The sequence below is a fragment of the Ailuropoda melanoleuca genome, chromosome 2 (genome assembly GCF_002007445.2).
Source record: "Ailuropoda melanoleuca isolate Jingjing chromosome 2, ASM200744v2, whole genome shotgun sequence".
Lineage (NCBI taxonomy): Eukaryota > Metazoa > Chordata > Mammalia > Carnivora > Ursidae > Ailuropoda > Ailuropoda melanoleuca.
In genome coordinates, this window is record NC_048219.1 from 173,161,604 (window position 1) to 173,185,703 (window position 24,100).

The 24,100-nt window shown below is 40.6% G+C and overlaps 1 protein-coding gene across 15 annotated transcripts in view; it reads left to right on the forward strand.

Moving 5' to 3' along the window:
• Positions 1-24,100, forward strand: part of UNC80 (unc-80 homolog, NALCN channel complex subunit) — a 225,750-nt gene that overhangs the window by 173,180 nt on the left and 28,470 nt on the right. For all 15 annotated transcript variants that reach the window (XM_019802892.2, XM_019802900.2, XM_019802902.2 and 12 more), the window contains 9 exons: positions 587-725; positions 1,591-1,687; positions 6,717-6,887; positions 10,145-10,237; positions 11,618-11,653; positions 11,994-12,212; positions 20,231-20,431; positions 22,603-22,726; positions 23,693-23,818. In XM_019802892.2, coding sequence (XP_019658451.2) covers positions 587-725; positions 1,591-1,687; positions 6,717-6,887; positions 10,145-10,237; positions 11,618-11,653; positions 11,994-12,212; positions 20,231-20,431; positions 22,603-22,726; positions 23,693-23,818 — 1,206 coding nt within the window. The remainder of the gene's footprint in view (positions 1-586; positions 726-1,590; positions 1,688-6,716; positions 6,888-10,144; positions 10,238-11,617; positions 11,654-11,993; positions 12,213-20,230; positions 20,432-22,602; positions 22,727-23,692; positions 23,819-24,100) is intronic.

The window sequence follows — 24,100 nt, forward strand, 5'->3', positions numbered from 1 at the left end:
AGTTGTTTTGTTTGTATGTCTTTTTTGGTTTGGTTTTGTTATAACCTCAGTGTACAGAATTGTGCTTGGTATACAGTAGGAATTTAAGAGGGATCTGTTGTTTTAATGAATCAAAGCCATTTTAAATAGATTTGAAATGGCAAGCATCTCCATTTTGGAGTTATATTATCAAACAAGACCTGAAAAATGCCCAGAGTTGTTAAAATAAGTATCTGCTTCCCCAGACATATTTGAAGTGTTCGACTCCTACATTATGGAAAGTTTCTTCAGGAATGCTGAGTTCTTCCATGGCAGACCAGAGGAGACATTTACATGAATTGTTCTGGCAGTCTACATATTGCTGTATTTTTAGGAATTTCCACAAGTATCTTTTTGTACCAGATTAGCATTTAAGAGATCTCCTGAAAGTCAGGTGTTCCATTCCAAAATCATATAGCAGCATCGCTGGATGCAGGACTGTGGGAACTGAACTCCAGATTGATGTAATTGTTATCAGTGGTGGTGTTTGTGAGATTTGAATTCCTGATCCAACCACATTAGTGCTGAGGTGGGAATCAATAAACTCAAATAACCTTTCTTTGTACAGGATGCTGCCAATAACGGGCCCAGCAAAGGTGTGTCAGCTCAGTGCCTGTTTGACCTGCTGCAGTCCCTGGAGGGGGAGACCACTGACATATTAGACATCTTAGAGCTGGTCAAAGCTGAGAAGCCTCTTAAGTCATTAGGTAAAAACAAAAGTTGCTCTGACCTTCTTTTTCCCTTTGTAATTTTTTAATATAATTCTATATTAAATATGTTAACCTAAATCAAAACAGAAAAAAAAATGGAAAAGTGGTATAAATTGAATGAGTACATTTCCTATCTCCTGTTTTTCTTAAATTTCTTGAAAATCCTAGCAGTGCCCTGTTGGCTTAGTCAGTTAAGCATCCAACTCTTGGTTTCAGCTCAAGTCATGATCTCAGGGTCCTAGGATCAAGCCCTGCAGCAACTCGGGGCTCAGCGAAGTCTGCTTGTCCCTCCCCTACCCCTCTGCCCCTCCCCCCTACTCTTGCATATGTGTGTGCTCTCTCTCAAATAAATAAGATCTTTAAAAAATTTTTTTTTAAATTTCTTGAAAACACTAAAGAGACAGGAATTCTCTACCATGAAAATTGTATTAAACTGGTGCTTCATACTACACGCTCTAGTACCACAGTGTTCAGAAAATTAGGTTTTCCTGGGCAATTCTAGGTGAGTAACTCTCTAAAATGGTCTTTTATAATCATGGAATGCAGTGTAGAACTAGAGGGAATTCAAAGATAAAGTCTCATGTCTTAGGCATCTGCATGCCCTTGGATATCTTCTAGTAGGTCAGATTTTTTTCTAACCCCCCCCTCAAAAGCACTTTTATTTTTCATCTGACTATTCAAAAGTAGGAAACAGAATTTTCAGTCCCTTTAGATGAAGAAATTAATTGAGTTCACAGTTTAGGAATAAGGTCTGACGAAGAAATGGCTATAGAATATAACTGGAATGTGAAGAGTGATGATTTCTTCTTTATCCCTGGCAGACTCCACTCTGATTTTGTGCCTTTATCTTCTGTCCCTTCAGATTTCTGCTACGGAAACGAAGACCTGACATTCTCTATAAGTGAGGCCATTAAGCTCTGTGTGACCGTGGTAGCGTATGCTCCTGAGTCATTCAGAAGGTAATGCAGCCCTTTTTCTGGGCCTTGTGATAAATAAATATGGCTAAGGAAATAAAAGTGAATGAATACAAAGGTTATCTTTGCTAATGTCATCTGTAATATTCTGGCAAGGATGTGTTCAATAACTACATTTAGGAAACTTATCATGGCGCAGGTTCTGGAAAATATAGCAAATCTTCATTAATGTAGAATTCCCTAAAATTTGGAATTTGTGCAGTGGCTAAGATGTTTAGTCTTGTTTAGAAAATCCTGTCCTGACATGAAATACAAATTAATAGTAAACACAGTTCCAGAGCAGACATTTAAATGATTGAAGTAAATGCTTTTCAAGGAGCAATAAGCTCTCCTGTCACACAAAGAGCAAGAGTATAAATCTTGCCTGTCATTTTGCCAAGTGTAAGGAATACAAAGGAGTCACATGGAAAGTGTCCTCCCAATTCCAGGACGTTGGCTCTGGTCTGATTTATGTACTCATATGCGAAATGAAAATCAGTCTCCTCTTGCTATTAAAAGAGATCTTTTAAAGACAGAGATAGTAATTCAGATGAATCAGGGATAGCACTCTTGTTATGTAGTTATAGATCCTTAAAAATAATAGTTACATTCCTTTAAATGCTCCGTGAGCCTGGCTTAATCAACCCTCTGGCCCTCCTCCCCAATTATATCAATATGAGGCAATCTCTCCCTCTCAACTTTTCAATCTACTTTGAGCTTTTCTTGTAATGTCTAGCTCATAAACAAAATTCCAGGTTATATGTTATCACACTTTTGGTATAAGGATCAAGCTTGAAACAGGACCTCCCTGAAAACTTACAGTGTAGAGGAAAGAAGTCCTACTCTGTTGGCACGCTCTTCCAGGAAGAAGGAAAGAGCTGGGTTGATTTTGCCAGTGTATCTTTAATGGTTTGCCTCTCAGATTAGTCTTTCCCTCTCCCCTGGAACAGAATGAGTAAAGGGGCAAAGAGGGACCAGGATTTGTATTAATTGAAATCTCTCTATGTGAAGAATAAGAAATATCTATACCCCACCCCCCAGCGAAGATTCCCAGCTTTTTTGTTTGTGTTAATCAGCGGAGATTAAATATCATGCCTGTGGCCAACCAGAAATGTGGCTATGGCCCTCGGGAGAGCAAATCTGAAATCTATAATGATGGTCCTTCTCCCACTTTCCTTGGTCTCTTCCTATAATATCACAGCTCCATAAAAGGCTCAACAATGGATTGAAACCCTGTGTAAATTAACTCCAAGCCCACTCTATTTCTGGGTATAAAAATACTCCCTATCCTGTTTTCTACTCCAAGTGTGTCCAAGTGCATTGTTAATAGGGTGTCTCAGAGGACCTGCAGTGAGATGAAGTGATAACATCAAGACACTGTAATAATAAAATGCATGAAAGCTTTCTAATGTTAAAATGCCAGTGACATAGAAAATCCCCAGGTTTAATTACAAATTTTTCCCATTATCAAATTTCTGGTGAGACATGAAATCCTGTCTCAAGTTAAAATCCAAACACATTGAAATCAAAAGGAATTAGAGTTCACAATCAAATTCTCCTGTCATTGTGAGTTAAAGGCCAAAGTCCAACATTGTTAGGTTAAATTAAAATTAAAGAAAGAATTATCCTCCCTAGTCCCCTGTTCTGTTCTATTTAAGCTAGAGGGGTTCTTAAATTTCTGGGTAGCATCAGGGTCTCTTAAGCGGCTGCTCCCCGGGCTCTCTCTCAAAGAACAAGTACAATTCTTACAACACTTCAACATTGGTAACACCAACTTAAATTTTTTAAGTAAATATGTTTTATACAAATATAACATTTATACAAAAAAATTTTTAAATCACAATTTTATAGTTGTACCAACGTTCATAAAGTTAACCCATCTACATAACGATCACTCAAATAGAAAAATCAGAGGAGCCACTATCCTACATCACAAATCATCTTTGCCTATTTCTGAACTCTATTCAAGTGAAATAACAGAGTAAGTACTTTTTAATATCCTACTTTTGTTATTCAATAGTATTTCCTGAGCTTCATCCACGTCATTGTCAGTCACCACAGTTTGTTCTTCGTTCATCTGTAATATTTAATGTCTTTGCCACAGTTGATTTCTCGTAGACACATTTGTTTTATATCTAATTTGAAGCTATTACAGATAATGCTGCAGTGAACGTTTTTGTATGCATCTTTGTGAGCTCATGTGTCCGTATTTCTGTAGGTGGAAATGCTCTGCGAGGTCATGGAATGTGTGTATGTTTTGCTTTAGTAGATACTGCTGGTTTTCCAAAGTGGCCGTGTCAGTTTCCGTTCCCGCCAGTGGCACGTGAGTGTCCCAGTGCTCTGCTGGCTCATCAGCACTTGGCACTCAGTCTTCATTTCAGCTATTTTGTTGGGTTGTAGTGAGATCTCGTTGTGGTTTTAGTTGTCATTTCCCTCTTCTAAACTGAAAGGTTTGGAAGCTTTCCAGATGTTTAACGGAATTCAGATATCTACTTTTGCAAAGTGCCTATTGAAGTCTTCTACTCATTTTTAAATGAGATTATCAGTACTTTTTTTTTTAATTCAATACACAGAATTCGTCTGAAGAGTCTGATGTAAGTACTTTTAGCTTATATGGACTGGGGTGCTGGTAAACATTTAATAAGCAGCTCTCTAGGGGAAAAGAGTCCCTGATACATAGCATTGCTAGTTTGCCAATATGTGGCAATGGCTGAGTATGAGCTACCAGTATGACGTCATTGAACATGGGGTTGAAAACAGGTGTATACCTAGACTGTCTCGACCTGTTAAATGTCCACTCCAGCACACCACTGCTTATATGCATTCAAATGACACCTCTTACTCTGTGACTTGTCATTTTTTTTTTTTAAAGATTTTATTTATTTATTTGACAGAGATAGAGACAGCCAGCGAGAGAGGGAACACGAGCAGGGGGAGTGGGAGAGGAAGAAGCAGGCTCATATCAGAGGATCCCGATGTGGGGCTTGATCCCAGAATGCCGGGATCACGCCCTGAGCCGAAGGCAGACGCTTACCCGCTGTGCCACCCAGGCGCCCCGTGACTTGTCATTTTACTCACCTAACATTATCTTTTAATGAACAGAATTCTTCATTTTAATGTAGTCTAATGAGTCACTATTTACCTTACTGTTTAGTGCTTTCTGTGTTCCCTTAAGAAATCTTGGCTAGGGGCACCTGGGTGGCACAGCAGTTAAGCGTCTGCCTTCGGCTCAGGGCGTGATCCCGGCGTTACGGGATCGAGCCCCACATCGGGCTCTTCCGCTATGAGCCTGCTTCTTCCTCTCCCACTCCCCCTGCTTGTGTTCCCTCTCTCGCTGGCTGTCTCTATCTCTGTTGAATAAATAAATAAAATCTTTAAAAAAAAAAAAAAAAGAAAGAAATCTTGGCTAACCCAAGTTTATGAATATATCCCCTTATATTATCTGCCAGAAGCTTTATTGTTTTTACCCTCATGTTCAGATAGATAATCCATTTAAAATTAATTTTTGGTATGGTGTAAAGTAAGGGTCAAGAATTCGTTTTCCCAAGCAGATACTAATAGACAATAGACCAAGTACCATTTATGGAAAAGACTAGCATTTCCCATTGCATTGCAATGTCATCCTTGTTATAAACCAAGTATCTGTGGGTTTGTTTCAGACTCCTTATTTTGTTCTGCATGTCTGTCTGTGTCTCCTTGTTTTGCGGGATCGTGGAGTACAACAGCCAGGAAAGAATTCTTTTTTTTTTTTTTCCAAGAAAGAATTCTTGAGCTGTTGTATGGTACAACTTAGTAAGTTTATTTAAGTAGCATGGGGAGAGGACCTATGGGCAGAAGGAGCTGTACTTTTTGCTGTACGAGCTGGTGGTCATATGCTTCATGCTCAAGGGGGAGGTAATGTGCAGGGAGTGTTAGATCATAAATGTCTTCTTTGAACTTCTCATAACACTATTTTTGCAAGATTTCTCTGGTACTTCTTATTCAGTTCAATATTAACTATTGCTGAGATACACAGGCAGTCCTGAGACCCTTTAAGAATGTAGCAACCAGCATGTATCTGATCCCCACCGGACTTATGTAGGCTATCGGTCAGCCTGCGGGGCTAAAGGTGAACGTCTTTCTGCTTCTATCCCTCATCACTTGCACCAATATTATGGTGTCTTAATTATTATAGCTTTATAGTAAGTCTGGCTGGCGTTTGTTCTTACTTTTACCTTCAATGTTTCTATGTACTTATATTTAACATGTGTCTCTTATTAAAATGTCGTTGAGATTTTTTATTATTCACTCCAGTAAGCAGCCATTTTCAGACCCGCATCACAGAGGCTGTTTCCATATACTCTTTTCTCGAAAATTGTTTTTTTTTTTTTTAAAGATTTTATTTATTTATTTGACAGAGATAGAGACAGCCAGTGAGAGAGGGAACACAAGCAGGGGGAGTGGGAGAGGAAGAAGCAGGCTCATAGCGGAAGAGCCTGATGTGGGGCTCGATCCCACAATGCCGGGATCACGCCCTGAGCCGAAGGCAGATGCTTAACCGTTGTGCCACCCAGGCGCCCCTCGAAAATTGTTTAACCTTTAAGAAGCCAGCCTCCCAGGGAAGGGTATTATCTTGTCTAAAATTTGTTTCAGCCAAAAAATCACTCTTAGCAAATCCCTGAGTGGCAGCTTTATTGATCACTGTGACTCATTTCTCTAGATGGAGTGCACAGCTCCACGGATCATTCCACGGTTCTATCCGCCAGCTCTATACATGCTCCTTTTCCCCTCCCCCACTAAATCATGTGTTCCTGAAAGGCAAGCAGAATTTCCTCACCTTTTACTGGGTGCGCGATTAATTAGTGAATTAAATAATTAACTGGTGTCAGTCCATCTTTCCAGCAGCATTACTTACTCTCGACTTGGGTGGAGTGGGAGGGGGCTCAGAATCAGTCATCACTCCGGAGGCTGTTCCTTCCTCTACATTCCCAAGTATGACACCGCCAACCAGAGTAGAATGTAAAGTGTGACTTGGTTTCCTTTCTGTTGATTAAAGTCTTCAGATGCTGATGGTCTTGGAAGCTCTAGTCCCCTGCTACCTACAAAAGCTAAAGAGGCAGACGTCCCAAGTGGAGACGGTGCCTGCTGCCCGAGAGGAGATCGCTGCCACAGCTGCTCTTGCGACATCCCTGCAGGCCCTTCTGTACAGTGTGGAGGTCCTCACCAGGTAATCCCGTCACAGGAATAGTCATAGCCTCACATGCTATGTGTCTGCCAAAAAGAAGAAGTAAAAAATGTGGTGACTAAAAATCTCTAAAACCCTGTCTTTAATTGACACACACCTGCCCAAACTCAGCCCTTTGTGGCTTAAAACTGCAAACAGTCCCTGAGTTGTTTGGGTAAATAGTGCTAAGTGTTCTGAATAATTAACAGTCACCATAGCGATAATAATACCATGACCACATCTGCATGTAGCTTGCTGAGCTTCTGTGGCAGTTTTAACCCAGTGGTGAACGAATCTTTTGTAAAAGGGCCAATGTAGTGAATATGAAAATGTGATCCATATTTTTATTAGCTTTTATTTAATGAGACATGAAATGTATGTAATTCCAACTAGGCTGCCTTTTATTATTTTACTGTGTGTAAAGCATTGTGGGTTTTTTTTACTGTAATTTCAAAAACTACATAACAAATGTAAATGCTACAATTCACAGATCCTGTGTGGGGCGAGGCTCCGTGGTGCTGGGATAGCGGCTGGGGATTTGGGAATGGAAAGGTACACAGACACCAGAGTTCAGCCCTAAACAAAGCACCAAGAAATTAGCCCTGTCGCCAGGGTCTTGGGTGCAGAAGCAGAAGGCATTGAGAGGCTGCACGGGGATGGAGGGGACGGCGGGCAGAGTGAGAGGAGTGTGAAGAAGTGGAGACCGGAAGCTATGCAGATGACTGGCTCTTTTTCTTTGTTCCCATCTCAAATTAGCTAGAAGGAGATAGCGTTCCCTGGAGCAAAGGTGGGGAAATCTTCTTCCTGGGCTGGCGTCTCTGCTCCTCTCTCCCATTTGGCCACATCCTTCGCCTAAATCCTGTCTGTGATTTACTCCCACCAAAAGGCACCAACTTCTCCAGCCCCATCTTGCCCTGTTGATGAGAACTAGCTGAAATCCCTCCATCCAGGAAGGCCTTCTCTAGCATGTGCCAGCAAGTGAGAGAGGGAGGGAGATGGTGATTCCTTAAGTCAGTATATGTTTCCTTTCTAATCATGAGCTTCATTGCCAACCTAGACAAACAGAGTGTAGCCCAAAAGCCTTTGGTAGACTGCCAGTGTTGAAAGGGCCCCCATATGCACCTGCCTGAGGAGATGGGAAGTAGTGAAACTGGGAGCCATGGCAAAACGCCTCTTCCAGCGGGACCCAGGCCCAAAGCTTTGATGTTGGTTGCATGAAAATCCTAGGAGGAAGAACATCCTAAGGAGAAATATCATTTACACTCTTCTTTCTGTGCCTCTCTGGTTAAATCACTAGCCCCTTTCTGCTGTTAGAGGAGAAAAGAGCAATCCATTTTTCCCAAGGGCTGCTTTTGTTATTTTTCCTCAGATTATGCAATCGCAGTGCTTTCCTCCTTTCTATTTTCTTTTATCAGGATGGGTCAATTAACTTATCCAAAATTGGCTTACCCAAAATTCCACCAAGAGTGGAAGGGATGGAGCACTGACATTTAAAATTCTGTAGCTCTAAATATTCCGGTGTATTTAGTATTCTCTTGGGAGAGGGGAGATCTAGCCTCATTGGTCAGCCAACAATAAAGTTGGCTTTGCTGTTTTTACAAGAAGATAAGAAGAACCCCATTTCACTTCCATACTCCTGATTTCTTTTCTCATGAACAAACGTTAATGTTACACACAAATAAGTATATTACAAACTGTGTTGATGTTAGTTTTCTATTGTTATGTAATGTATTACCACCAATTTAGAGGCATGAAACCAAACATTTATTATTTCATATTTCCAAAGGCCAGAAGTCTGGGCAGGCTCAGCTGGTTTCTCTGTTCAGGGTCTCACAAGGCTGAAATTAAAATGGCAGTCAAGCTGGGCCTTATATGAAGGCTCTGGAGAAAAAATCCTCTTCCAAGGTCAGTTAGGTTTTTGGCAGAATCCAACACCATGCAGCTTTAGGTCGGACGTTCCCTTTCCTTTCTGTCAGCCAGGGGCTACTCTCTACTTTAGAGGGTACCTGCCTCTCTTCTCACATGGCCCCTTCTGTCTTCCAGCCAACAGTGACTCCCTGAGTCCTTCTCATGCTTCAAATCTCTCTGTTCCTAGCAAGAGAAAACTCTGCTTTTTTAAGGGCTGGTGCGATAGAATTAGGCCTACCCAGATAATTTCCCTTTGGCCATGTAACAGTTCATAATCACTGGGGTTGTATCAGGGGGAGTGCAGGGTCTTGGGGCCATCTTTAAATTCTGCCTTCCACAGCCATGGCACAGGAAGAGAAGGTCTAGTGTGATTGTAAAAAGCTTAGTTTGCCAGCCACACCCAGCGTACAGAAAAGGAGCGTCATAAGAGCAAGCCTGGAAGGGTTTCTTACAAGCACTTGCTTTAAAAGCTGCATCATCCCTTCCGTTGCTCTCAGAGGCTGATCAAGAGGCAAAGATTAGGGGCGCCTGGGTGGCACAGCGGTTAAGCGTCTGCCTTCGGCTCAGGGCGTGATCCCGGCGTTATGGGATCGAGCCCCACATCAGGCTCCTCTGCTATGGGCCTGCCTCTTCCTCTCCCACTCCCCCTGCTTGTGTTCCCTCTCTCGCTGGCTGTCTCTATCTCTGTCAAATAAATAAATAAAAAATCTTAAAAAAAAAAAAAAAGAGAGGCAAAGATTTCCTAGGATTTAAAGTAAACCCTGCAAATATAAAATGAGATGTTTCAAATCTATTTCTGAGCATCTAAATTACTGACTTACAATAGATATTAATGTACTCACTTTTCTGGGTAGTCTTAGGTATAATTTTGCCTAGAAGGATTCCTTCATTCTTTGATGGTTTTTCAGAAAAATAAGGTGGTTGATTACAACGTATGTGGCCAAAATGGTATGCATGTCTTTACCTTTTACTTATTGTCCAGAACGGCTAACTTCCTAGTAACCTATCAAATTGAAAAATGAGCTCTTAGCTCTCACTGAATCATACAGACTTAGATGTCTGAGTTCATAAATGTCTGGTTTGAAGTGTCATAGTTTATTACTCAGAACCAAGAAGCAGGAGAACGTAAATCATGGTACGCTAGTAGACCCCCCGGGAATCGATGTCCCCTGTAAAGTGCCTCTCAGAACAGAGACAGCAAGAGTGTGACAGAAAAGCCCCACTCAACAGTCTCTTGTTAAGACTCTGTGAGTAATTTAAAACTTATGTGCGCTTCCATAACTTGAGGACTTTGTAAATGTTTCTACTTCTGTGCTGTTGTTTTGTTGTGGCGGTTCCTGTCCCCGTTGCAGGCCCATGACAGCCCCGCAAATGAGCAGGTGTGACCAAGGTCATAAGGGAACCACCACAGCCAATCACACCATGTCGTCTGGGGTGAACACCAGGTAATTCACTGGCCTTACTCTTCTGTGATCTTTCAATTTCATACAACCTGAATCTCAGCCATTGGGAATGAAAGGAATCTTGAAAATAGTCGATATTGAGTTTGAAACCCTCCAAGGAAAAGAAAGGAAGGTGAGAGTTTAGAGTTACAAGGGTTCTTCTGACACTGTCAGAGAGAATCCAAGCCACGTTTGTAAATTGGCATTTGTGTCGGTTTGTTTGCATGAACACGCAACATGTTCTCTGCCGCCTGGGTGGTCTTTGAACTATTCCAGTGTTGTTTCATTCGCCTCCAAGAAAAAGGCAAATGAAACAATAATAATCAGGGGGTGGTTTCTCATTCCCATGGCAGTTATACGGGGTCAACTTTCTTTCATCTGGACAGATTTTCCACAGGCATTTCATCCAAATTTCAACTTAGGTCCTTAAATGATGCTCTCATGGTCCTTGAGTTAATGTCTCCCCCCCACCCCACCCCCCCACCCCCCTTTTTGGTACAACTCAGACACTGGCTATATTAGTTAATACTTACACGGCTTCACTCTGGCTGTGTTAACCTCTAAATACCCGAACACACACACACACACACACACACACACAAGTTTAATTAGTTTCCTCCCCCGAGGAAGGTTTAAGAGAGGGCAAACCCCAAATCAGTTAGGGAAAAGTGCTTTTCCCAGGATGGAGTAGTTAGTCAGTAGGGAGATCTTAAGGAGAAACTTCATAATTTTCCATTCTCTCTGCAGCACAGTTTTAATAAGAATGTATCATTCTTTATATAAAGTTGATTCCCTGCTCATCACTTATATTACAAATAAAACAAATACCACACCCAACTATAAGTTAGCTGATGTGATGGCTAGCTCATGCTTCAGCTTCTCATAATAAGAAAAAATAAATATATCGCAAGTGATATTCGGGGGCTAGATTCAACTACCAAATGAAAGGTACACAGAAAAAGAGAGTTTCTAAAGTCCTATTATTAATCAGCAATACGTCTCTAGAACTGAAAGGGAGTCTGCCTTATTTCTTCCTCTGATCCCCAGAAACAGAGCACGTGGTATTAAAACTCTAACTTAGATTCACTTTACTTTCAGAGTTTTTCAAAAGTCCCCTTGTTTGGCTACATTCCATGACCTTCTATGTGTCTTTATAATATGTATTTCTACAAATTTATATACCAATGGGACGGCTTTCATAGCAGCTCTAATTGCAGCCTGTGTGGTAGCCAAGGGAAAGACAAGATTTCAGCGTTTAGGATTAGTCCATGTGTGTTTGTCAGCTTCTCAAAATGTGTAGCTGTAAGGGCTTTTCATAAAAAACAGTCCTAGGGCCCCTGTGCTTGCTATCATCGTCATGCAGACCGTTGTTCTCATTTCCAGGTACCAGGAACAAGGCGCCAAACTGCACTTTATAAGGTACGATTTCGTACTGATTCTGACAACTTGGAATGATTGCCTTTTGAGCCAGGTTGTGGTTCCGTTAGATTTCATTTAATTCATGCATGGCATACTGTTTCTGGGTGAATCCTCAGGAAGTGGCTCACGGAGAGCCTTTGCCATTTGGGATGGCGATGTCTTCCAGGGTGGTTCACCTTCTTTACCCTTCAGACGAGGTTCTTCTCAGGAATATGGATGATACAGAATATAAGGAAGCGTACATTTTTCATCAGTGTGATGCTCTCCTCTCGCGGCTGCCACACACACGCACACGCACACGCCTTTTCAGACCCCCGGTTAACCTTTTATAATTCTTCAGGGAAAATCTTCACTTACTGGAGGAAGGGCAAGGCCTTCCCAGAGAGGAACTGGATGAACGAATTGCTCGGGAGGAGTTCAGAAGACCTCGGGAGTCCCTGCTGAATATTTGTACCGAATTTTACAAGCACTGTGGGCCAAGGCTGAAGATCTTGCAAAACCTGGCTGGGGAGCCGCGGGTCACCGCCCTGGAGTTGCTGGATGTGAAGTCACACATGAGGTATTGTCTTTGCTTTCCCTGCTTCTGAGTGCGGGCACAGCCTGGGAGGTGTGTTTGGGGGTGGGGATGCCGGGGGACAGGGTCTCTCAGGATAAGAACTTGGGTACTCAGAATGATTTGTTTCTTGTGGCTTGGATGCATATCCCCTAGGGCCATCCAGGAAAATGTATAAGTCGTCTATTAAAAAGGATCTCAGGGTAGACAGGGGAAGATTACTCTTAAAGCCAGAAAAGCATAGTCCATATATTTGCTCCTCAATTAAAGAGAGTAAAAGGGAAATTTCATCACCTAAATTCTTAAAAAAGTAGCCTTCATCCAAGTACTATTTACTGCCCAGATTCTAACTTTTCACTAGAACCCAGTGTTTCCTCTTTATCAGTTTACGTGAAAAAAAAATTCACTACCGTTTTCTGCCCCAAGACTTGCTCTGTTCCTACACTACCTGGGGACTCAGTAATGAGGCCTGTAGGGAAGTGAGCTAGTTTTAACTCTGTGCCACACTTTGCTGGGATCTCTTTTACATACATTGTGTGTGATAGCCTTCCAATGTTTCAAACAAAAAGTGTCCTGCTAGAAATTCTGATCTGGACAAGGCCAGTCATCGTTTAAAAATTTGGACTGTTGGTGTGCCAGGGAGAGGCTCTAGAATTGCAGGTCTGTGCACTCCTATTTCCTTCTTCCTATGGTGATATCATATCTCACTTGTTGGCGTAAATCATGACATCTGTGTCTGTATTCTCAGATTCTTAAAAGAAACATGATTCCAGATCTTCTATTGAGATTTGTAACAATTTGTAAAAGGTTAGAAAAATTCCTTGAAAGGAAAATTCCATGGGTAACAAAATATTCACTCGAAAAGTTTAGTGTACTTATAAAGCTAAAGGGAGAGTTCGGTTCTAGCCGTTCTGGAATAGCACCGCTATTTGGCAAAACATGCCGATTCTCTAATTGCCGTCAACTTTTTTCTTAAAATTATCCCTTGAAAAACTTAGAAAGTACTAAGTGAGCAAAAATGAGAGTCCATAAATGTAGAGAGAAGACAGACCCTTTCTCCTCTGGGCTAATTTCACATTCTCTGAGGTGTTGGCACAGTCCCAGGACTCCAGAGCTTCATGTGTGTTCGTGCTCCCACTGCACAGAAATGGGGAAGAGCTTATTGCACCTGGAGAATTTCAGCACCTACACTGGGAAAGGGGGGGAAGGTTTGGAGTATCGAGAGTCTGTTGCCCTAGCAACCCAGTGCTCCGCTCAGTCAGTCTGACTCTCCTCCTTTCTCACTGATGATGGTTAGCGGAACCAAGTAGTCCTGGGAACACAGCAACATCACCTTCCTCGAGTCATAGTGTCACTACTACCAACCGCCATTTTGGGGGTGTGAAGGGACAAGATTCCAAAAAGATGGATGAGAGAGAGAGAGAAGATCAGGATCATGGGTTAGAAACTATCCTATAATTTGACCATTTGTAACTATGCTTCTTATGGCATTTGGAGGAAGGGGAGAGTGTCCGGTAAAGAGGTCTGAAGCTCTCTTCTAGAGGCCAAACCCTGTTAAAGGATAAATGAGCTGTATTTCAAATGACTTCACACCAGCGCCCTGGCACTGAGTTAATAGAGTCCAACAGATAGTAATGCTAATGAGTATGATCCAAATACTATGCTAGACACTGGGGATGTAAAATAAAGTCCTGGGCCTCCCCATGACCACAGTCTGGCACAAGCAGCACACATAAAAAAGTAACTACAGTGCGTTGTTGCAAGTCCAATATATCATGTGTGTGTATCTATGTATTTATCATTTTACAAAATCCTTGAGGCAACTTAGGAAATTAAACAAAGGGGGGGCATCTGGGTGGCTCAGGGGGTTAAGTATGGGACACTTGATTTCAGCTCTGGTTGATCTCAGGGTCATGAGATAGAGCCCTGCATCAGGCTCTGCACTCAGCAGGGAGTCTGCTTCTCTCCCTCTCCTTCTGCCCCTCCCTAAACTCTCTCTTTCAAATAAATAAATAAAATGTTAAAAAGAAAAAGAAAATTAAACAAAGGGATAGAATATACAAATTAGAACAGACTGCAAAATTAACAAGGAAATAATTATGTTTATAATAACATTAACAAAGCAAATCTATATGATTTGGTCAGATTAGATGCTATTCTTGACCATAAATTTGATTTTGAGCTTCCAAGTTGTCAAAGCAATGAGGAGGAAATGATCAGTTACAAAATCATAGTGTCAATAAGATAAAAACAATGACTTATTTGATAAAAAATTACTTTCTTAAAATACAAAGAGTAAGAAATGTCTACTGGTTGGTGTTTGTTAAAAGGAAAGAGTGGCGTGATGAATAACAGCCCCGTGTAGACATAGTGTTAGTTTCACATGGCTGGCTGCCTGTCAGTACTGAAAGTTGGCATAACATCATAATACAATTCATCAAGAGCAACTTATCTGAAGCCAAGATAATGTCATTCAAAAGCACAATTATTTCATTGCCTACTAGAGAATAGGCAGAATTTTTACTGCCAGGAAATAGACTAAATGACCTCTGTTAATGCAGTTTCTCACAACGAGCTTTTGATTTAAAAAAAAAAAAAAAAAAAAAAAGGACCTGCCATGATCTCTGGCCAAACAGAGATATTCTATGTTGCTAAGTAAAGACAGACCCATATCCTTTGACCTTGCACCAACCAAAAGGTATAATTTAGGTTTTCTCTTATAAATTAAATATACATTTGGATATATGTAAAAGTCAGAACTGTAGGCACATAGGCGGTGTTTAAAGTCCTAAGAATGGATAGTATCACTCTCAAGGATAGAAGACTGATAAAAACAGGAATGGCATGATAGAAGAGATAGAGGAGATATTTACATGAAGTCTTTGATTCAAGCCAAAGAACCAAGAGGCAGTGCAAGAAGCAATACGTACTCCTGCATTAGCAAAAAAGATATGGTTGACTGCAAGGATCTCTGATTAGATAGAGGCTCTGCCCTAAGGGAATTTAATGCTTCATTTGCCCAAACCAGAGCTGCCAAAGCAGCGGTATATATATATATACACCAGAATAATGAGATCTGCAAGTCCAACTCTCTCTCTCTCTCTGTCTTTCTCCCTCCCACTCTCCCTTTGTCCTTCTCTTTCCCCGTTGCTCCACCTCTCTCCCCTCCCCTCCCTGCCTCCTCCTCTTCAACTCTCCCTCTCAATGGGAAAATCTCGTGTGTTCTCGCTGGGAAATGACCCTAGGAATGTTTTTTTACCAAGAGATTATCCATGTGCTCTTACAGCAAAGACTATATTAAGGGAAATGTTTGTGTTACTCTCAATGCAAATTCATTTTGAGCACTGGTAGGGATTAGTAGTGCATAAAAGGACTCAAATTCCGTTCTAAATATTGTTTTTTATGCTTTAAATAGATGGATTGTTTCTCAAGCATTTCTCTATCTTATCTATAAAATAATAAGGGAAAAGAAATATGTGCATGTAGATATGCTCTTATCTGTCATACAAACAACTGAAAAAGTGAAGAATTTTCTTCATGGCACATTTGTAAGAAAGAGATAAACAGAAGAACACACAGGCTGTTTAAAATGATTTAAGACATGAACATTCACACACAATTTCCAGAAGGACAATGTGGACGTTCAGTCTGGAGAGAAGACAATAACTATTTCTTGATAGTGAAGGGTTGCCATGGAGAAGAAGGATTGAATTCATGCTTCCAGATGAAGCCTAGGTAGAAGAAACTGAGGGAATTGGGGGGCCTAATATGAGGAGAGCTTCTCAGAGTGTAGACCTCCAAGGGTGAAGAGGGCAGTCTAACGCAGTGGGGAATTCTCCCTCCATGGTGCCAGTCAGATGAAGTTATTGTAGAGCAATTTAAGTGTTAGAGAGATGGTGGCTTGGCTGTGATTCCTAAACCAGAGACCTGTCAGCATCACCTCGGAGCTCTTAAACTGTAAGTCCTTTCAAGCATTTGCCCTGTCTTTTCTCGAGTAATCAAAGAGGAATTTCTCCTTATTAAAATGTTATAGTTAATACATGAGAAGAGGAACGACGCAATATGGCTAGCGTGCTGCTTCTAATGAATTAATGGGTCTGTGCAGTGATCACTAGTGGCAGCTAACATCATAAAGGGTGACACATTCCTAAAGAGTAGGAATCACGGGTCTCCTGGTGAAAGTACACGTCACCTGTGAAATATGCTTGCCAGAAAAATCAAAACCTAATCTAATCTAACCCCTAGTGTAACTACCAATTGAATTAAATATGGAAACAATGGGATGCATTAAATGATAGCAAGGAGATTCAATCAGCAAAACTAGAGCGTGGAAAATGCTGCTTGACAAACAGCTAATTTCCATAGGAAATAAATTAAAATTATAAGAACATTGAAAAAAACCAGAAGAGGGGGAACCTACAAATGAAAAGAGACTTAAGAGGAATATCAACCAATTGAAATTTTGTGGGGCTTATTTTATTCTGATTTGTTTAAAGAAAAGTTAATGTAAGAATTATGAAATAAGGTGGGAATTTTGAAAACTGACTGGATATCTTTCTCTTTATAGGATTTTTTTTAAAAAAGATTTTATTTATTTATTTGACAAAGACAGCCAGCGAGAGGGGGAACACAGGCAGGGGGAGTGGGAGAGGAAGAAGCAGGCTCCCAGTGGAGGAGCCTGATGTGGGGCTCGATCCCATAACGCCAGGATCACGCCCTGAGCCGAAGGCAGACGCTTAATGACTGTGCCACCCAGGCGCCCCTATAGGAATTATTTTTAACTTGTTAGCTGTCATAATTACATCGTGGTTAATTTTTTTAAGCCCTTAACCTCAGAGACACATACTGAAGTATATGTACTGATAAAATGATTTGATGCTTGGGATTTACTTCGAAGTCGTTCAGGGTAGTGGGGAGGGGAGTGACTGTGGATATAAATGAAACAGGAGTGGCTATGAGTTGAACATTGTTAAATCTGGGTGATGGCTACATGAGGGGTGCGTTATATACTTGCCGCCCTACCTTCATATATATGTATGTTCAAATTTTTCAAAATTAAGGTAAAAAATATGCAGATTTCTGGGCCCAACCCTTGGAAATTCATATTCACTAAATCTTGGGTGGGGCCTGAGAAATGATATCTTTTATTTCTACTTTTAGCTGAATTTTTTAAAGTAAGAGGATCCAGTCAGAGGTCCAACATATGGAGCCCCACTGCTTAAGGGCTATTAAGATCTCTTTCAACCTTAAGATTGAGGTTTATACCTTCTGGGCTTTTCCAAGGCAAATTTGCTTGGAAAAAAAAAATAGAAAAGCTTGGGGCAACTGGCTGGCTCGGTCAGTGGAGCGTGTAACTCTTGATCTCAGGGTTGTGAGTTCGAGCCCCATGTTCGGTATAGAGGTTACTTAAAAATAAAGTCTTTGAAAACAAAGCAAAGAGAAAATAGAAAAGCTTATTTCTGATGTCCCTTTATCTCTAATATCCTCTTCTCCTTTAGTAGCGGTTCTGAAAACCCTCGGCTTATGGATGCCTCCTGATGGCACAAGTGCACTTCTAGGCAACATTAGCCTCTCTATTCCCCTTTTCCATCAGAATCTCCCTGTCCTGCAGTCTACTTCCATAAGATACTTTGGATGCCTGGCTAGACATATGCTGACTTGAGCCAGAGATTCAAATAATTGATGAGAGTGGCTTACTTACCCTTCTTAAATTTGTTTTTAAAGGAATTTCTAAGACCTTAAAGAATATCGACATTTCAGCCACTGTGATAAGAGTCTTGGGTATATTTTTTAGAATATGAGATTTTTTTTCTGGAAAAAAAATCAAGCTCAAATCATACAGAATAGATGCAAGATATTACCATGGATGGGTGTACATTGCCTCTTAATATCATCCACACATTCTGCAACTGCTCAATATATTTGGTAGGGAAGCACCATAAAATTTTTAAATGCTTTTTTTTTTTTTAAGATTTTAAGTAATCTCTACACCCACCTTGGGGCTCAAACTCCCAACCCTGAGATCAAGAGTCACATGCTTTTCTGACCAAGCCAGCCAGGCACCCCTAAAATGCTTACTTCTTAAAGGAACCCCCATGCACTGTTGGTGGGAATGCAAACTGGTGCAGCCACTGTGGAAAACAGTTTGAAGGTTCCTCAAAAAATTAAAAATAGTATTATCCTGTGATCCAGTAATTCCACTACTGGGTATTTATCCAAAGAAAATGACAATGCTAATTTGAAAAGATAAATGCACCCCTATGTTTATTGCAGTACTATTTACAATAGCCAAGATGTGGAAGAAATCCAAGTGTCCATCCATAGATGAATGGATAAAGATGATGTGGTATATATGTAATGGAATATTACTCAGCCATAAAAAAGAATGAAATCTTGCCATTTGCGACAACATGGAAGTATCTAAAGGATATCATGCTAAGTGAAATAAGTCAGAGAAAGACAAATTACACAAGATTTCACTCATATGTGTAATTTAAGAAACAAAGTGGGGTGCCTAGATGGCTCAGTCAGTTAAGTGTCTGACTCGTGATTTTAGCTCTGGTCATGATCTCAGGGTTGTGAGATCAAGCCCCTCGTTGGCTCGGTGCTAAGTGGGAAGACTGCTTAAGATTCTCTCTCTTCCTCTCCCTCTGCCCCTCCATCTCCCACCCCTGCTCACTTGTTCTTTCTCTCTCTCAAAAAAAAAGAAAGAAAAGAAAGAAAGAAAGAAAGAAAGAAAGAGAGAGAAAGAAAGAAAGAAAAGAAAGAAAAAGAAAGAAAAGAATGAAAAAGAAACAAAGGAACAAAGAGAGACAAACCAAATAACAGACCCTTAACTATAGAGAACAAACAGATGGTTACCAGAGGGGAGGTGGGTGGGGGGATGGGTGAAATAGGTGAAGGGGATCAAGAGTAAACTTATCATAATGAGCACTGAGTAATGTATAGAATTGCAGAATCACTATATTGTACACCTGAAACTAGTATAACACTGTACATTAACTATTCTGGAATAAAAATTAAAGTCAAATAAAATGAAAAATTTGTTTAAAAAATAAATAAAATGCTTTCTCTTTCACATAAAATTAAGTTCAGTTGGCTTTTTAAGACCATGTATGCCATTATATTTGTATTATTTGGAAGTTGATAATCCATGTCTAGCTTTGAAGTTTTTTCAGTTAACCAACTATTGCATTTACCTGAAACCAGTCCTGTTGGTCAGTTAACCCTCAGAGAATCCTGTACTTAGGACATAGAGCATGGACCTGTGTCTGGTGACAGACCCTGGGCCACACTTGGAGGAAGTGCTTTTCCTTTTCAGTCGCTGTGTGGAACTGAGTTAGAAAATTTGAGAGGAGGAGGCAACCCAAACCAAAGCCACCCAGACAAGCCAATTAGCTCAATTAAATAAAAACAAATAAACTCCCTAACTAACAAAAACAGCAGAGCAGGAGGAGCCATGTATAAGACAAAAAGAGAAAAGACTTTGAGGGAGAAAAAGGGAAATGAGTTTGAAGAACTCCTTAGTCTCCAATAAAAACCAATACTACGTTTTATAAAATGCCTTTGACTTTGACTATGGGCAGTGAGGGATAGGAAGCCATGAAGGTTACTTGGACACTTGATATTAGTGATTTTGTTATACATTATATACATTATATATGTGTATTTATGTACCTTTCATATATATATGTATGTGGGTATGTATTTGTGTGTATAATAGTATCCTCATTTACATACGCACGTATACACATGTTTGGCCTGGACTTAATCTCCCTGGGTTTTAGTTTCCTCTTCAGATGCTATCACATTTACCCTCTGGAATAGTCTGTGGTTCTCTGTTAATATGTATGTGGTATCCAGCGTATTGGTACACGCAATAAGAGCTGAGGGGTGGAAGGTGGGGGAAACAATGTTTTTAGTTTAGGGAGCTGGTGTGCTGAAAGGAGGGTGACTAGCATGATGCTGTGTGAGAAAATCGCCATTGAGGCATTCTAAGCTTGTTCTTTAAAAAAAAAATGTAGGTTGGCAGAAATTGCACACTCCCTTCTGAAGCTGGCGCCATACGACACCCAGACGATGGAGAGCCGTGGGCTTCGGCGCTATGTCATGGAGATGCTACCCATTACCGACTGGACAGCCGAGGCAGTGAGGCCAGCGCTTATCCTCATTTTGAAGAGATTGGATAGAATGTTCAACAAAATTCATAAGATGCCTACTTTGAGGTGAGGAGGCCTCCTAGTCAGCTGTTAACATTAAAAGCTTCAAAGTTAGTGTTTATCATCTTTTAAAATGGTGGCACAATCTGGAGTTGAACGAATGACTTGAAAGTGTTCACTTCGTATATGTGCATAGCGAACCAGGGATATGAACGCATACATAGCAGGGTCTATGTTTTGAAGAAATAATATATTCTTTCAAATTATATGTGTTCATCTTAAAAAATCTGTTCATATCTTAGCTATTATGTTCCTCATCTGACACACATAAGAAATTCAGTGAGTATCCTTCAATTTCTTTTGAAATAAAGCAGGGCATGCTTTATAAATAAAACAACTGAGGAGAAAAGATAAATTAATTCAATGTTCAAGAAGTACTGGCTTTGACATAGTATTTTAGGTACCAGTTTAGAGAAATGACAAATCTTAACAGTAAGCAGCCATGTAGCCGCTGAAGAAAATCCCAGGATTAATAACAAAAACCTAAATTTCACCATTTCATCTAATTCAGGGTGGTGCTGAATTAACACGATTACCCTTTGATCTCTGTTCAGTAACCTGAAATACCCACTGACGGCCTCCCTATCTAGGCAAGGATGCCTCAGACCCAGACTACCTGGAGATCTGAGTCGGGTCTGGAGACCTATTAGCAAACAGTTCAATCCGTGAAATGTTGATAAGCCTACTAACTCAGAAATTTCCAGTTTGAGTTAATGAGAGCATTTTCTGTCCCTTTAAACTTAACCCAAAACCAATGCAACTCTTGCCCAAGAATTTGTAGCGCTTAGCATTCAATTTGTCAGAACTTTTCCAGGTTTTAGCCTGTGCTCTTCTTCCTTTATGCAGCCACCTGGAGTTGTTGAATTTATTATAAAAAAGAAATTGAAAGATTTCATTCCAGTAATTGATATTTTGTTCCTATATTCTTTTATAATGTGATGACGAATGCCTACACATTGGTTATTTATTTCAGTGGCATGGAAATGTCTGTCCTTGCAGCTCACCTACTTTTTTTAGTGGTCCCAATGGAACATTTGTGCCTATTGGCAAATGGCCAGTCTTATCATTCTTATGAGTGTGTGTCAAAGTAAATTCTTTTTCTTAAATAACTTTGTACATAAAGATGTCAAACATCTCCACAGGTTGACTCATTTGTCATATAATCAAGCCCAGTTGTAAAGAATGTGACGCTTCCTAAAAGTAGATGGGTCAATTGTAGATAATTTCTTTGGGGTGCATCCTGAGAATTTGAGGTTGCCTTGGATTTAATTTCTTGGGTGATCTCAGTTCAACAAGAGAAATGTTGACTGGAACTGACCTTGTGAATTACTTGAGAATCAGGATGTCCATATATCCTCATTTATGAACAATTTGCATTTTGTCATTGTACATATACCATTTTGGTAGGAAATACAAGCTTAGAAATTGTTTCCAGGATAATATTAGAAATAGCATTGATATCAGTAAAACCCAACCTTTATTTGCGAGCCACGGAGATGGCTTTTTTTGATACTGAGATAATTACAGACTGGATTGACTTTTATTCCAGAAAATCCCATGATCATCTAATTGGATTTAGATTTATACCATTTATGTGACCATAGATAGCTCAAAATAGCCCAAAAAACATCATTTCTTAGGAGGCCAAGAAAGAACACTTTTTAAATGAACTATTTTCTTCTAATGTCATGTTTTTGGGAGGAGTTAAACCATATAAATCTAATCAGTCGTATCCTGGTATAAAAGCTGATGAGATCAATTGCAGTCTGATAAATAGCTTTTAGAAATGCAGCCTGTGATCAGATTAGTTCTGTTGGAAGTCAAGGCCCCTAGGATGGGTTTCCTAAAATTACAGTCTTCTACCCTCTCTCAAAGCTAAAACCAGGGAACTTAAAATGCAACCCATTCATCATCTCTGTTTTTTTTTTCAATAGATTTTGTCTCATTAGTCGAGTGGGGCAGGAGTGCCTCTGCTACGTTTTCAGTATCTTCTTCCCTTCCCAGTGTGCTCTGTGCTTTTGGAACAACATGGGTAAACTTCATCCCGTGTGAAGCACTTTGTTGTCTGAGATACCCGTCCTGTCTTAGATGGTGTCAGAATCACTGTCTCGTTCACTTGTTTCAGACTGACTCCAGAAGGGAGCCACGCTGCTAATGGCTCCTATATTGTATTCCAGGCGACAGGTTGAGTGGGAGCCTGCCAGCAATTTGATTGAAGGGGTTTGTTTGACACTTCAGAGGCAGCCAATCATATCCTTCCTGCCTCACCTTAGGTCACTGATCAATGTCTGTGTCAATCTGGTGAGTACCCAAGTGGCAATCTTATGAAACTTTGCAAAATGTCACTCTGCTATTGATTTCTCTGACTTGAAGATTTACAGGTCAACCACTTTGTGCCCCTCTACCCACGAAAACAGATGGCTCAGGTGACACTGAAAATAGTGAGGTACATTTCAAGGTGGTGCGTGGGGAGATGAGGGGCCCATCCCTACACAGATGGGATTTTGGTGTGCTGCTTCCCACGTGCTACTTTGACAATGTGCCTCTTCAAGTTGCGCTGAGAGTTGAGGGCTGCCAGTTGGAGAGTGGGGTGGCGGAGACGGCACAATTGGCTACAAGTTGAGGTTGTCTGGGGTGGGGGAGTTTAAAATACAAAGAGAACTTTTTTTTTCTTTTTAAGTGCAAAATGACACTATGAGTTGGCCAGTCTAGGATTTATGGGAAGAAAAAAATTTTTTTTCTTATCATTGATGTAATATCTAGAGTCTGGTCCCAACAAGGTTTTGTACGATGTAGAAATCATGTGAGAGCATTTCATTGAGTAGGATCTGCTGCTTAACTAGTTGAGCAATAACTGTCTAGCTGGAATGCCTAGTGCACATAGCTATGCCATCATCATTGTTGTCAGTACCGGCTCCATCAAAGACTTGTGGACTGCATTCCTTTGAATCCACCAGTAAGTATGTCCAATCTCCTGATTAGAATAGTTTTTGGTTCATCTCTCATTATGTACATAGTTAGCTATAAACAACATTCTACAAAACCTTGGCCGAATCCCGTGTCACGTTCGATCGGACTCCAGACATTACATGCCTTCCAAAGAAGGCGCCAAAAACAGATTGAAAGTAACATGCCCAACCTTCAAATTATTATTATTATCATTATTATTTTGCTATCATCACTATGATTATTGAATGAGACTCCCTTACGACGGTCGCATGAAATTGCAATAGTCAAGGCTGGTCATGTGCTCTGTTTGTATTTCAGGTGATGGGAGTGGTAGGACCTTCCAGTGTTGCTGATGGATTACCCCTTCTTCATCTCAGCCCTTATCTCTCACCACCTCTGCCCTTCAGCACAGCTGTTGTCCGGCTTGTAGCATTGCAGATACAGGTGTGACTGCCTTACCTGTTTGTCACGCTCATTAAGTTGCTGGTTGAGGCACCAGATCCTGGTGTTCTCTTTTCTTTTTCTGCAAAGGCTGGGCAAAATCTGTGAAACAAAAGAGTAAACAGCTCCAAACTTTTACAGGTTTGGAGCTTCAGTCCTGAGCTTGGCCCTAAGTTGTGCTTCTGTAATTCTTCTCGAGATCTCAAAAATAGCAGAGTCGTGCAGTCCCGCCACAACCTCAGGAACCACTGAAGTCATTTCAAATGTGTGCAAGACCTTAGGAAA